Source organism: Stegastes partitus, unplaced genomic scaffold, assembly GCF_000690725.1.
Source record: "Stegastes partitus isolate 25-593 unplaced genomic scaffold, Stegastes_partitus-1.0.2 Scaffold1205, whole genome shotgun sequence".
Lineage (NCBI taxonomy): Eukaryota > Metazoa > Chordata > Actinopteri > Pomacentridae > Stegastes > Stegastes partitus.
The window spans coordinates 212,592-228,563 of NW_007578936.1; the positions used below are offsets into that span (position 1 = coordinate 212,592).

At 39.8% G+C, this 15,972-nt stretch overlaps 1 protein-coding gene across 1 annotated transcript; it reads right to left on the reverse strand.

The window, feature by feature from the left end:
• Positions 1-8,340: 8,340 nt before the first annotated feature.
• Positions 8,341-8,724, reverse strand: fgf5 (fibroblast growth factor 5; the record flags this gene model as incomplete). Its single annotated transcript, XM_008297282.1, has 1 exon — positions 8,341-8,724. A coding segment is annotated over one exon (384 nt), but the record flags the coding sequence as incomplete, so codon positions are not given.
• Positions 8,725-15,972: the final 7,248 nt, after the last annotated feature.

Sequence of the window (15,972 nt, forward strand, 5' to 3'; positions counted from 1 at the left end):
AGGCAGTCAGAGTCAGTGGTCCTAACGGGCAGGTGTATCCAGATGATCCTTACTTTTTCTGAAAAACCTGTTGCTCTGCGTATCCCTGTTGTTCCTAAACCTTGCAAGAACAGCAGGCTTGTAGTAGCCAGCCTGTGCGTCTGCTGGCGTGGGCGTGAATGCATAAATGGATGGATTGGACAGTTTCATTGCGTTAGTTGTGCCTGAAATGCAGCTGATGGACCACGACGACAACGTCTTTTCACTGAATTCGGGTCCAGTGCAAAAACTGTTGTTGCACAAGAACTCTACGGTAAATTTCTTCACAGGTTCTTTCGGCTTCTCGTCAAAAATGCATACCAGTTTGGGAAGAGTCTCGTTCTGCTTCTCAGGTCTTGGTTAAAAAATCTAACACCCACTGCAGGAGAAAATGTTGTTTGTACGGTGAGACTGGAGGTGTGAACTGTAAAGTGCAATAAAAGTGAAAGTCAGCTGTGGCTGCATGTTGAGCTGTTTTCTATTGTGTCTGTTTCAGACCTGGTCTTGGGTCCCTTTCAGAGCACATTTGCTTCCTTTGAATTTATTTTTAAATGTCATGTTTGAATAAGTTTGCAACCGGTTTATTTCAGATCCATGCAGCAATGATCTCCTTTGAATCTTTAAAGACCTTTATTCAAGGCCAAATTACGATTTAACGTTGTGCAAAGTGCATCAGTTAGTTTTTAATCGTGTCGTGACCCCTGAAGGTTTATCTTAATCCACATGTGTTTGTGCAGGATCATTTTTAATTTGATCTGGGATTACAGTGGCTCCTCTTTGAGAAAGCAAACACAGTAAATCATTGAATTCAACTCGTTTAAATTATTTAATCTCTGTATCACAGATGGAGAAAGCACAACATGTCCTCTGGAATACTGTACGTCTACACCTGTCAAACCTCTGAGCTCAGTTCACCCTGCAAACCTTTAATAACCTCTCCAGTAACGAAATCCCAGCAAATCTACATATTTTGCCACCTTTACTAACTGTAAAATACAGAATAAGATGTTCAGTGGGAGTTTTCTCAGCTCCATTTGCAGAAATAGTGTGACTCTTGGCTCTCGTTATCATTTTTTGTGATCATTTTGTTTAATTTTGTCAACCGGCGTGACTTTTAAAAGCTTTGCAGTGACGGAAAGTGAGGCATTGATCGAACATTTCGTCATGAATGTACCGTCGTGCAACAGTCAGTCCTGTAAACTTACGGCCGACATGCAGGAATAAGACAAAAGGAAGCGGAGGCAGATGGCAGGCGGGTCGGTGGGCAAAGAGGTAGAGATGTGACGAGGGAACCTGCTGCTCCTTCAAGATCGACTTTAAACAAACACTGTCACGCAAGCTTCGTCTCGTTTCTGAGGTCACCAATGTTTTCTTACCTAGAAATAAAACCCCATTTAATAATTCAAATGCCGTTATGAATAATACATGTGAAACCTCTGTTGTTCTTATTCTGTGTTGAACAAGTGATTTTTTTGTTTCTGTGTTCACACTTTACTTGATTTTGGATCTTGATAAAATCATTCACTCACATTTATTTTATTAGCGTTTGTAGATCGCACAACATGTTGGAGTTGTGCTCCATGTTGACATCATGTCTGCTGATTTGTCAGCTGCACATCTCATGGTCTGCCACATCTCAGAGGTGTTCTACTGGATGCTGTAATGACTTGGGGAGGCCACTGAAGTCCATCTGAGAGAACGTTTACTTCATGATGTCTCAGACAGACTATTACGGAGTAGTGAGAGTGCCGAATTACAAAAATAAATCAATAAAAGAATAAAAAAATAAAAGTGGAAATAAAAAAACAAAATAAATATCATAATTATTATTTTAATGTTATTTTTTTTATTTTTTGAATTAGTTTTTTATTTTTATTTTTTATAATTTTTTAATGTTTTTTTAAAAAATATTTTTAAGTTATTTTTTTTTGTATTTTTTCTTTATATTATTATATAAAGAAGATATTTAATTTAATGCAACTTTAAATTAAAAAAATAATATTAAATCAATTATTATTGTATTTATTCTTCTTTTTATTTCCACTTTCATTTTATTTTTTTTATTCTTTTATTGATTTATTTTTATAATTTGGCACTCTCACTACTCCACAGGCTATAGCATACAAACCATGTCTAATAGGACCGACCGTTGCTGTTGGAGCCACGGACTAGCTACAACCTTTGTGTTTGCAAACAGTTTGGATTGTGCAAAAAAGTAGTTCTGCTCACTTGTTTTTAATTGGAGATCAGTCCTTTTAATGACAGTGCTTGCCTCCCTGCATGCAAATGTTCGACCGTGCTGGCGTCAACCAAGACGACTGTGCGTGCTGTGAATCAGCTGTTTTTTTGTTTGTTTGTTTTATGTGTAATATTGTCAGTCAGCATAGCTTATAGGAAAAAAAAAACTGTTCTGAAAAAGAAGATGGTTTTGGCTCTAGATTGTGACTGCTGGAGTGGATGTCCAGCAAAAACTACTACCAGAGTGGATTTGATTGCGTTTTTTAATTGAAGTCAAATGTTGTTGTTTTTTAGCCTTAAAAGCTTCACGTGTCAATCTTCTGTACTGATGAAGCTGTGAAGCTCAGAAATGATGGAAAAAGTAGCGTGAATTCACAACATTTCTATTTCTATTTCTATTTACGTCAAGGGCTTGTAACTCCAAAAATATTAATAGTATGAAGGTATCATTAAATGTAATCAAGTTATTGTTTCTGATGGGGCCAGGTGGGAGAACCAGTAGATTTTTTAGTGGAATGACCCGGCGAGATAAAAGAAAAAAAAATCTCCTTTTTAGTGGCACAAATTGTTAACGAGGTCAGATGTATAATCATTAGTGTGTCAGGGGAGAAGGAATTCCAATCATGGTTGTATCTAAAAGAAAAAGGGGGAATTTTGGTGAGTAATCAGCGCTCAGGTCTGTTTTAGACTAAAGTCAGAACTGTCATGACCTCAGAGGATTTGGAGAACATCAGCCTGTCAGCACACCAACACCTGTCTTCCATTAGTCGGCTGCAGACGTCCTGGACTCTTTCTGCAGCAGACCTGTGAAATCTTTGGGTTTTCAGTGAGACATACTGTACTATGCGCGCATATTTCAGCACAAATGTCTGATCTTAACTCTCCTGCAGTGCAATTAAGCATTTACCAAAAGAGGGTAATGTCTGGAAACTCATCTGACTTTGTACATGCTGCACCACAGTGTCTCTCTGAAGAAATCAGATTTAACATCGACTTAGGCAACAGGTGTAGGTTTCTTTTTGGATATTTAAGGGAGACATATTAAGCACGGGGCTTGAAGGAAAACGTAATTTTCTGCATTAATTTTTGCACCAAGTTGTACTTTTCTGCATCAATTATTGGTGAAAGTGTCTTTATTTCTGTAAAGGAAAACAAAATCCAGACAGGAGGTGCAGCTTCTAAATAAAATGGGATATACGTGGGTTTAAATAAGTTTTCTGCAATAGATTCAGTGGTTGTTTGAGCTTATAATTTATATTAGATAAACGACTGCTGAAGAAAAAAAAGACTTGTGCTTGTATGTGGCATTGATGCACCTAATAAAAATATGCATGGTTTAACTATTACCGTAAATTCCGGACTATAAGCCGCTACGTTTGAACGCTGGAGCTTAAACAATGATGCAGCTAATTTATGGATTTTTACGATTTTTATGAATTTGCTTCGAGATGAAAATGACATTGAGAGTGACAACGAAAGAGAGACTGAGGAAGTGTGTGATGAAGTAGTGACACTGAAGAAGATGACTTTAGTGGTTTTAGTGCACAGGAGGAAGATGAAGATAGCGATCAATGACTTTTCCTGGTAGGCTGCTGTATTTGTAATTTTTTTAACCAGTCGTGTTACAGGCACCGTTTGGAAAAAAGCATTTGTAAATATCTCGTGTTACAACGTGGACACCTGCAGCTTATAGACAAGTGCGGCCTGTATATGAACAAAACTATTTTTCTTTTTAAAGTTAGTGGGTGCGGCTAATATTCAGGTGCTCTCTATAGTCCAGAAATCACGGTCATTGGATGTATCTCCACTTGAAATCTACGTCTTTGCGACTTGCTGCATTTTTCTGAATGTCACGTGCAACGTAGAACCCAAGAATACCCACTGATATATTTATTTTCTAATATTCTTATTACATAAAAACTCTTTGTCGTACATACGTTTTTATAAAAAAAGAACAGAATCTGGTACAAAAAATATTTCTTTGGGATGTGTATGAGGACCACAAAATGGCAACGAGGAAGAAATCTACAGTTTACAAAGGTGTCAACTGCGAAACAAAAATACAGCGTGGAGGATATTTCATGAGTTTGCTACATGCTCTTTCTGTTGTTGTACGTCTGAACAAAGACAAACACTGGAAAACATCCGGCCACAGCGCCTCTATTCCACCGCATCAGCCTGTGTATTAACCTTTAATGTAAGTCAAGCTTTTTTATGTGATGGTGTTTATCTTCTGGTGCAGTTCTCACCCACTAGGTTTTGTTTTCAACCTGTTTATTTGTTAAATTGTAGTTAGAAATTGTTTAACAATAGCATATTTCAGTTATTGCAGCCTTAGTGGATGTATGTGCACCAAATCGAGGTCTGCACAGGCTAAAAACTGTGATCTTAACTTGTTTTTAAGACATAATCTGACCAATAATGACGAATATTGTCAAAATTGACCCCTGAAATTATACTTTTGACATGATTTTGTCCATTACTGACTCTCAGCTAGCCTGTCTCTCCCTTATCTCACTGAAACTCTGCTTGTAAACACATGAAAGCAGATTATTTGCATGTGCACCAAATCAAGCTGTGCACAGGCTCAAACATGGCTGAACATGTTTTGAAGATATTACCTGACCAACAATGACTAATTCTGCCAATTTTCACCCCTGAAACTGTACTTTTTACATTATTTTGTCCATTACTGAGTCTTAGCTTGCCTGTGTCGTCCTGATCTTACTGGCTGTTCTGCTCATAATGCATAAAAGCAGATTATTTGCACAGTCAGACATAGAAAATGTTCCATTATAACTATAGCACACTTTGATTATTGTGCAGCCTTGGTGGATGTATGTGCACCAAATCCAAATGTGCACCAATAACGACTAGTTCTGCCAATTTTGACACCCAAAACTTTACTTTTTACATTATTTTGTGCATTACTGTCTCTTAGCCAGCCTGCCTCTCCTTGATCTCACTGGCTATTCCGTTTGTAATATGTAAAAGGAGATTATTAGTGGAGACATAGAAATTTTTATTTTAGAACTACAGCACATTTTGATGATTCTGCAGCCATGTGAGATGTATTTGCACCTAATCGGGTTCTGCACAGGCTCAAAACTGAGATGTGGACATGTTTTGTGGACATAATCTGAGCCCTGAAGCTGCACTTTTTACCATATTTTGTGCATTTCTAACTCCTAGCCAGCCTGTCTCTCGCTGATCCCACTGGCTATTCCATTTGTTAATGTGAAAACAGATCATTTGCATTAAGACACTGAAAAATCTGAGAACAAAATCAAGTAACCAGGCTAGTTTAGCTAGTAAAACTCTTGAGTGTTACCCAAACCCCATTTGTAAATCAGTTGGGTTACACTTTTGCAAGAATTAAGTTGTATTTAAAAATGTACTGTGATATTTTGGACAGACATGAGAAAATTTACCATATGCATAACCCTGACCACAGTTTTTACCAGTGCATTGTAAGTTTATGTTTAAAATGTGTGCTTGAGTCATATTTAACACGTTAATACGCAGGTTTTGACAGTGAACTGTGGCCAAAGTAAAGTCCTGACACGGATTTAATTTGAAATGCTTCTGCAAAATGTATACCAAGCAAACAATTAAATAAAAAAACAGCATTTAAATTATAATTCAGGTTCTCAGACAGCTCGTTCTGTGTTCTTCACATCCAAACTCCCGTCTTCTACCCCTGAGATGTCCCTTTGCTCCGCCGCGCCACGGCTGTTTGCCATCCGATACACCTTCAGCCTCTTTCTCGGCATCTTTATCCCCGTGGTGACGGCGGTGAGCGCTCCTCCTGGCTGGAATGCCGCGAGGTCGTGACTCGGGACAGCCGGTTGCTAAAATGATAGTTTTGACGGACAGTTTTCTCCTTGATCCCTCACAGCTGTCCGAGGAGGAGGAGGAGGAGGGAGTCTCCAGAGAACCAGCCCTCGTTTTCTTGTTGATTATCACAAATCTGGTGTTAGGAGAGGGACAGTTGGTCGGTGTGTATGTTTAGGCAGGAGGCATGTTTGAATCACTTTCCAAGAGTGAGAGAGGTTTTTTTTTTTTTTTTGTCTCAAATGAGGCTAAAAAAATGTTCCTCACAGTCAAATTTATCACCTCGGTTATGATTTAACCAGCAGGGACAGCATAAATATTTGTGAAATAATGATTTTCTTCAGTGTTAAAAGCTGAAATCCATGACCTATTTTTGCTTAAATATCATCTGCATGAAGGAGCGTTTTGTTGGACTCAGTGAGGCTCATTGCTCTGAGGAGTGACTTGTTACCTTCTGGATGACAATAAAACGCTGCAGGTTTCCAGTCATGGTTGGTACCTGCCTCTGATTTTTAGGTGTGAATTAAAACAATCAACTTTTTAATTCACCTTTTCACATTGTGCTCTATAATGACTATATATATATATTGAAATAACTTTGTTTGCAAAATAAGGGTCGTCTACGGCTGACATTCATTATAAAACAGTGCCCTCTTTGCAACAAATATCATCATTAATTGATGTCAGTCATTAATAGCAGTAAAGATTTATTCATTCTCTGTGTCTCAGAATGGACTAACTGGTCCTGTATTAGCTACTAGCTTGTTGTGTTGAGGAACAGAAAGGTCTGAAACAGAGGCATAATTTTCGTCTTCTGCTTATAGAAAAATGCACAATTATGACCACAAAGAAGTATTATTCAACTTGAATCTTTAAATCAAATCTAAATTAAATCCTTTAAAGTTCAATCAACAAATTCTGCTGACCAATTTCTATTTTATTGTTGTTGTTTTTCGCAACACAAACAAATGAATTCCTCTTATTTAATCTACACGTACCCATAGTCATTTTGTCCCTTACCAGCTAACAAACGATAGATGAACACGACCCCCTCCAGTATAATCAAGGTTTCTGCCTTGTTAACATGTCCACAATATGGTGTTTTTTTTTTTTTAGTATGTTGAAAGACACATCATGAGCAAAATAGGCAGGCATCCTGGTGGCTAAGATTTTCCACCTTTAAGCTGCAGTGGACCAATTATAGCCTCAAAAATACATACTTAGATTTCAAGGGATTTATATGTAACAAACTAATTCTGTCAACTTGGAGGGCAGAAATTTTCTGTATCATTAATCCACTAGACTCATTTTACAGCGTTTGAGCAGCGTTCTCAGTTAGCTGGTGCGCTCAAGCTGGTATAGAGTTAAATCAAAGTCGTTTTAAGGTGAGAAGGGATTATTTTAATGGAAAAAAACCTCTAAGTATGTAACTGTGTGAGAGTTTTAGGGTTAAATCAAGGGACCTCCTGATCAAGTCCTCTTAAATATAATCTCTGTCAATACAGAATTCCAATTTGATCCCATTTTTCAGGTGGATAGAAGTATAATAAATGAACAAATGTTTTTGTTTGACAACTGAATAGCTTTGTAATGTGAAAAAATGGCCATCTAAGCTGTTCTTCTATGTTATGTAGGTGGTCATGAACCTTGTTATAAAGCTCCAGAAGGACACTGTCTGCAAGGTGCGTTAGACAGAAGGTTGGCAAACAGGGATCATCATTAATCTAGCAATGGGCACCATGACAAAGACATCTGGGATGCTTTTTGACCTCCGACTAGAGCTCATGTGTTTTAGACAAGCCAGGATGAAATAGGACAGTTTCTTTTAAATCCCAGTGGCATATGTGGTCGAGTATGTTGCCTCAATCATGTCCACTGAATAAAATCAATTTGATGCTCAGTTTGTGGTATTAGTTGATCATTATTCTGAATTTTGAGATTGGATTTGGACCTTTTTTGGTTCAATCAGCAACCAGAGAGGAGCTTTAGTGTCAAAAATGGCCAGAAAGTTATGGATTTCAGCTTTAACAGCATTGCGTACAAACCTCGTACCCAAGTGATAACATAAAACAGGACGGAGTGTTGTTAACTGGAAACTCCCAACTATGATCGTCAGCAACGAAAAGCTCGATACCTGGCAGCCCTTTGAGGTTTTTTTTCTCACTTCGTAGATACCCGGAATGATTTGAATGTGATAAACGACCACTGTCGGTTTGTTGTCCTTTACTTTTATGTCCAACGTGTGCGAGCCTATCCAAACCTGTACTTGGGCCAGTACTTGACTTGCGTCCGTCTTGGCGCTGTTCCTGTGTGGACGCTTGCCTTTGGTGGGGCAGATTTGGCGGCTGCTGGTGGTGGCGGCGGCAGCGGGGTTTTCCTCCGTTCTTTGCTCCTGTCCGTGATGGTGAAGCCTCGCTCGGTCTTGTCGTGGAGGCCGACTCTGGGCAGGAAGTGCGTGGAGACGTGCTGGGATTTGACCCGCGGGCTGGAGCCCATTTTGGCTTTTCCTCTTTTATTGAGGGCCACGAACCACTCGCGACCAGTCCTGTGGTTTCTGTGGATTACTGAGGCGTAAGTGTTGTAGCTGTTCTCCTGGAAGCGTTCCCTGAACTTACAGTCTTCTGTGAACCATTCCTGCAAGAGAAGGGAAATCCAAGGAGTTAGCTCGTGCTGCTGTCACTTCAATCGTCTTTACTTTAGCTGAACTCAACACTGCATTTCAATGGCTTAGATCAGTCGGTGAGCCTATCTGTCATTAACAAACCTTTAAATCTGCTGCACGTTTCATTTCTGAGGACACGATACTTGATCTGTCCAAATACAAACAAGACCAGAGGTTGAACCTGTGGGAACTCCTACCATGTAACCGAACCCAGTGACTCTCGTTAGCTGCTGCTGAGATAATTGTGTTTAAGTCGGGGAAAGAAAAAGTAATGGCTCAGATTCTTCATCTGGCAGCCGACCTCTGCCACCTTCTCCCAGTGATGCAACTTTATTTCCTTGTTAACACTGATTAGACACAGGAGCACACACACATACGGATACAGACGTGGACATACTGTGAGAAACTCGTGTGATTTTCTAAATGAATGTGTTTCATTTCTCTGCAAAGTAGGTATGATGGTGCAAAAGTGAGTTAGTCTTTTTGTCAGCATTTGCAGTGGGCTGTGCTGCAGAGAACACCTTTGTGTTATCGAGTGAAAATGTTTTTAAATAAAAAAGACGTGAGCAGGGAGGATTTAAGTGACTCACAGCAGCAGATCAGGGAGGGCTGCAGCAGTAATAAGACAGAGCTGGATCACTTTTGTAATACGATGATCACAACACAATCCAGAGTGGGAAAACAAACGCTTATCTTGGCGTCGGGTTTCAAAGTCATCTACGTGACTTTCCTTATCTCAGAGATGCTTTGACTGACAGCAGCAGAGTTCCCTTTGTACCGGTCAGAAACTCATTACAGCCTGTGTGTTACATTAATCCAAGGACAACCTCTAAACACACACACACACACACACACACACAGCGACTGGTGTTTTTCTGATCGTGTTGTTACAACATCAGAGGGTTATTCTATTTGACCGTGTTCACTGCATCTGGAGGCCGTTTGTTGAAGAAATGTGAGGTATTTAATAAATAAATATGTTCAGAAATATCACCAGCTGCTGTAAGAATGAATTATAATATCTGGTGTATATGTGTGTGTGTGTGCATGACTTGGGTTAGACAATGTTGTGACACCTGAAGGTTCTCAGAGGATGAGATCAGATTTGGCTTTTGCATCCGTGATGCTGTTGATGCCAGTCTTAATAACAGTAATTATATTAACTTTATTTAAATAGTGCCCTTAACAACAAGGCAGTGCATGGACAGGATAGCCAGAAGACGCCATAACTCAGTTAAGGTGAAGTTAAAACAAACAGGCTACAATATGCTACTTTTATGAATACAAGTAAAACAATGAAACCTTCACTGTCAAGTTAAGTCAACATAACATAGGTCGCACATTTTAAATAACAACCATTGAACCAAAGTTCCTCTCAGTAGAGAAATAAGATTGATGAGAAGAACTTACCGAACAAGTTTACATATTCAGGTTTAGAACCTACAATATTAGGAATAGTGCAGATTTATCAGACTAATTTATATTCTCTATATATGCAAAGTATAGAAGTGGATTCAGTTGCTTCCAACACTGTTGACCATGTTGTGTTATTGTTTATAATATTCCAACAAACTATGATAATGTAGTTTGGCTGCAAGACAATCAGTGGTGGAAAGTGACTGATTACATTTACTTTAGTATCGAAACCCAACCAGGCATTTCAGAATTTGTTCCACAGATGAGCTGTACATTGGACTGTATCAGACAAGAATTTATCGGCTCATAGGTGGAACCAAACCTAACAAACTGAAATGAATTGTCTAATATGTCAAAGATTGATCAAAGCATTTTCTAACTGATCGGTATCAGCACAAACCTCAGCAGGATCATTTGTTTACATCTGTGGTCATACAGGTGTCATAAAGGTAAAGAAAAATCTGTGGCTGGATGGTAGGAATGCAAATTTAAAATAATTTTCTCAACTAACAATCACTGACGAGAGTTGATTAATTGATTACACAAATTCAGCACATTGGACTCTTTTGTCCTGTGTTGCAATTGGTAGTTTAATCAAAAGACACCTGATTTAGATCAGAAAGGTTACATAAGAACGCTGTCCAAGTCGATCGCAGCTTGTTTTAAACATTCGAGTTCTGTCTAGAGGTCATTAAGCAACACGGATGTCTTAGTCATGGTGACCAGTTGCTAGCTAATAAGCTAATTATCAGTTATCAAGCATAAACATTGTATTGATTTGATAACTTTAATGTATTCAAAGTGTGGAACTTCTAGGAATATGCTATCATATTACCGTAAGTCCAAATGTTTTACATTCTGCAATGCCACATTTCAGAAATGCAGATATTCTTCGAATGTTCCCGTTTTGTGCCTAAAAATACCCCGGGTGGGAAACTTTGACGTGTACCCAGGGATGCCTGCTTTCCTCGCTGCAGTATGACTTCCTTGCATAACCTCCTGCCATTCTGAAATAAAACAAACTGTTCTGCTTTGCTGAAGAGTGCAGCATAGCAGAAAATGATGCCATTACAGCGTTCGGTAAACATGCCAGTCACAGGAGAGCGCTCTGCGGCCGCGGCACGACAGCGCAAACCTTTAAGTTATTCAAAGTGACCCACTGTTCCTTGTGGCTGTTGTTTTTTAAAGATGATTAGGAAAACTGTACGGAACTCGGTGCAGAGCCGCCGCTACGGGTGGAATGAAATGAGTTAACAGAACGCAACATACCAGCTCTGGTACCAGTCGGGGAATTACACGTTTGGAAACAAATCCACTGGAGCATGTATGAGTGTACCCACACACACACACACACACACACACACACAAGCATGCATACCAGGAAGAAGCTTTGGCCCCCGCTGTGCTTCATAGGCTTTAATAGCTGCAGCCAGATTCCAGAGATCTTATTGTTAAAATCATAATGCTTGTACAGCTGTTTAACCTGGCTCTTGCCCTGCTGGATTGGTCACACTCTTTTAAAGGGACCTTTCCCATGATCCTCCAGCTTGGTTTTTTCATTTTGCAAGTAATATTTCTTCACTGAGACGTCCTTTTTTTTTGTTTGTTTTGTTACTGCAGCTACAGACGCATACAAAAACTACTTTATTAATTCAAGTTTGGTCTCGTTCTGGTCTGATTCACAAACACTTCGTGGACTGAGTTGTAAGTCGGTAGCAGAAAAACGTTTAAAACTCTTACCTTCTTTCTACAGAAATGCTTGAAGGAAAATGTGCAAAATGATGCTTATGTTACAAAAAGAAAGAAAACACATCTATAAAGCAAAACCAAGAGCTGACAGTTGTGCCGATGGCACTATGAAACACCAGGTCAGCACAGTTATTGCCATGCATCAAGAGAGCAAAAATGAATATCTGTCTTTGGTATAAATGCAGCAAAGATGTAAAAGTAACAGTCACTGCACAGCTGTAGATTTCAGATGTGATGCAGGAGACACGTCCTTGTGTTTTTTGTGTGTCTTTATTGTGTAAATGTAGAAATTTCCACCGTAAACTGATGCAGAAAAAAATTGGTGCCTAACAATCCACCAGAATGCAGCAAATTACCCAAACCAAAAGCCTACACCTATGCAGGAGGTGACACTGTGAAGCACCAGGAGATGACCAACGTTACTGGATTTCATGAAGGTAGAAACGCTTGCTTCAAAGATGCAAAAGAAACTGTGACTGTAATAGCTGTAGATTTCAAGGGGGATGAAGGGGATATACTAAATCCCTTGTGTTTTTCTTGTGTTTTCCTTACACAAATGAAGAAATTTCAGAATAAACTGATGCAGAAAAGGAACAAATTAGTGCATAAAAATCGACAAGAATGCAGCAAATTAAGTGTTTGATGCTCATAATTTCCTGAAGTGGACGCCCAGTTGTGCTCAGATCAAGTATTCAGATCAAATCAATGCTTAAGACGTACAGAAATCCAAAACATAACCAATAAAATCGGGATTGTCTGCAGCTGCGTGGTTCAATTCATCGGATACTTCTGTCTCCATCTCTACCTCCCCTCCCGTCGCTCGCTGTTTGTTCTACAAATGTAGGTGACCCTTTCACCTTTCGGTCGTTTACGTTTGCAATAGCTTGCTGAGCGCGTCATGCGGAGCAATGTGCATCTGTCCTCTCGTCCATTATCTGGCAAATAAGCTGCCACTGTGAAAACATCTAAATAGGAAATATGACAGACGATGCAACAGGATAAGCTTCAGGACGTCACCTGACACCCGGCAGCGAGGCCCAAGCCCGGCCGAGGCCCCCGACGTTTACATCCAGCCCAAATCGTTGCGGCGGTTAAATAGCAGAGTGCAGCTGTAGCCACAGATTGGAGTTTTAGTTGTGCAAATATCTCTCTGAGGCAGAGCCGCTCCGGAGGCAGAAATAAGCTCAAAACGAGGACAAGTCTGTCGAAGCGAAGGTATCTAACCCTGCGCTACCAAGGGTCATAATAACACTCTTAAATGTGCTGTATATTTAAACTGCCATCTAGGTGGTAAAAATACAACAGAGATAAATGTGAGATATCGGCTTCTAAAGGCTGCAAAGTGCTTAAACATACAAAAAAAAAATCTTAACTCTGTCGTTCTTAGCGATCGGAGTTGGTTCTCGTTGAGCAAACTTCATCCAGCAAGAAAAGCCGCAAGATGTGACTGAAAGTTCTGCAAAAATCCAGTGAGCGAGTGGACCGTTAGCCTTCAGGTTCTTTCAAGCAGCTGTTATCCAAAGTGAAGAATGTTTTGATGATTAACCTGCAATCATCATGTCCAACACTGAAAATACTGTAAAAACTCAGAGGCTCTACATTCTATAAATATTTTACTACTGACACTTTTATAACCTCTACAAGCTAGACTCTGCACACCAGCCCTAGAAACATGTTTCACCGTGTTGAATGTATCTTCCAACAACTTGCTCGACTGTTCACTGTTTCTGAGCCATGCTGAATTCATTTTATTGCTCAAGTATGTTTTTTTTTTTGGTTTTTTTTGCTCCCAGCTTTTAACATCCATCCTTGCCTTTAATTTTCTCAGTGTAAACACAGCCTGCAGTTCAGCCGAAAAGTCTATGATTTTTATTTTATTTTATTTGTTACAGAATCTGGTGCAAACTGTCTGTTTTGGTCAATTTTTAAACGAGACATGTGGTAAAGTGATTTTGTTGAAATGTCATCATTTCGATGTTAGCTTTGGTTAGTTTTCCAGACAGAACTACACATCAAACGTGGTTAGTTCCAGCTGAAAGTTAAAAATCCAACACAGTTTTAAAAAAACACGTGCACTTTAAACCCACTGGTAGGTGGTAAGAGTTAAATATAACTTTGAATAAACTTATCTACAGTAGCCCGGGGAATCAAAACAAACCAGATCCACTGCCCTCACTGACATGCTCTTCAGCAAAGCAGCTCCATAACAAAGCAGATAAATGATGAGTTGTGCTAATCGAAGCTTTTGGGCAAAGGTATCTTCTGCCTTTAAATGCTGGATCCATCTTTACGTCCATAATGCGGATCTCTACTGTCTCTTTATTGCTGGAAACTGTGAACAGCTCCAGTCATCTTCAGCTCGATGTGTCAATTCAAGGATTCATGCAGACTAGACACAACCAGCCACAGAAGAAAGATGATCGACTTTCATTTCTGACCTTCTGACGGTTAGAAACAGGAGATGGAGGCGGATGAGGAAGAAAATCCCACGACTGCATGCCAAACTTCCAGCAGAACAAAAACGATCACGTCCTTAGTTTTGCTTTGTCACGACGTTCTGCTTATCATCGGCGCCTGTGCAGTGTTGGGTCATATTTAAATCTTGTTTGGGATGTGCTTTGACCTCGACAAAGTTTGAATCTGTCCCCTGTGCCTGCATAAGCTGGAATGACAAGCCAATATCTGCTGCTGGACAGTCACATTTCTAACCGTCGCTCCCCACTGACGTGGTTTCATGAAACCGAACCAGGAGCTGGGGGGACGTAAGTCGCGTGGACAGCTCACAGACTCTCTGATTGTGGCTGATTGTTTACTCTTCATACACTTTGCGGCTCCGTCCTCTGTATATTATCAGGCGTCCCAGACAGGACTTAATCTGCTCTTCCCATTAGCACATGCTAATAGGGAGCTGCCTCCATCTACACGCCTGCCAAAGTTCCCACAGATGATTCGTCGGCTGCCGGCTGGCCGGTCGGCCCGCTGGAGCTGCTGTGGGCAGATTTGGGCTTTACTGTGTGTTTGGGGGGATTTGAAAGTCTCCGAAAACTGTGGCTAAAGATTACAGCAGTGTGCCATGACACGCTGATGTCAGATTTGGGGATTTTGTCGTGCGGCATAGATGCAAAGCTGCACCGGCTAATAAATAAAACAAATATAGCTGCATGAGGCGAGGTTCTGATGCAGAAATATGTCCGTTTCAGGAGGTTTAATGATGTTGGGTTGCAGCAGAGAGGGGCATCGACTTCAATTCTGGTACAAGTTTCAAGGCTTCCTGGAAGTCTCAGAACACAACAAATGGATGGTCAAATTAAACAATGTGATTTTTTCCAAATTTCACAAGTATTTTTGACTTTTCCATTTTTCACCTTTTTATGACAGTTTTGCTGTTTTGATTCAGTTTGAACCCATTTTCTGGCAGCAGCTGTCATCAAATCTGTAATAAGCTCTTATAGACTACCTGCCCTGCACCAAACACAAAGTCAACTAACAGGCGAACATAACGAAGCAGTTAGCAGCATAAGTGAAAGATATTTGTCTCAGCAGATTGTGGAGACTGAACCGAAAAGTAAATATTGAATTTGCCGGATGATAGTTACTGGCTTGTTAGCAATAACAACTTTTTAAGGAGGTAATAAATTAGGATGTGTGTCTCAGAGATTTTGGGGGAGTTTGGGAATCTTAGAATAAAAAATCCAAACCAATCATAGCTAGTTATTCAAGTTAAGAGCCATTTGATTGGGCAACAACAATCCTATTAACACTTGTTTTGGGTCATTTCAAAATAAAAGTTGTGTAGACTGAACGGGAGGGTCAATATTGAACTTACAAGTTGGCTGTTGACTAACTTATTAGTAATAACAACTTTACAAGGAAGCAATGTGTCAGTGTATGTGTTTGAGTTTGGGAATGTTAGGAGTAATTTGATTGGGCAACAACTTTCCAGTTACCACTTGTTATGTGTCACTTCAAAATAAATGTTGTGCAGACTAAACTTTAGAGTAAATATAAAGCTCACAGATTAGCTGTTTGCTAACTTATTAGCAGTAACAGCTTGA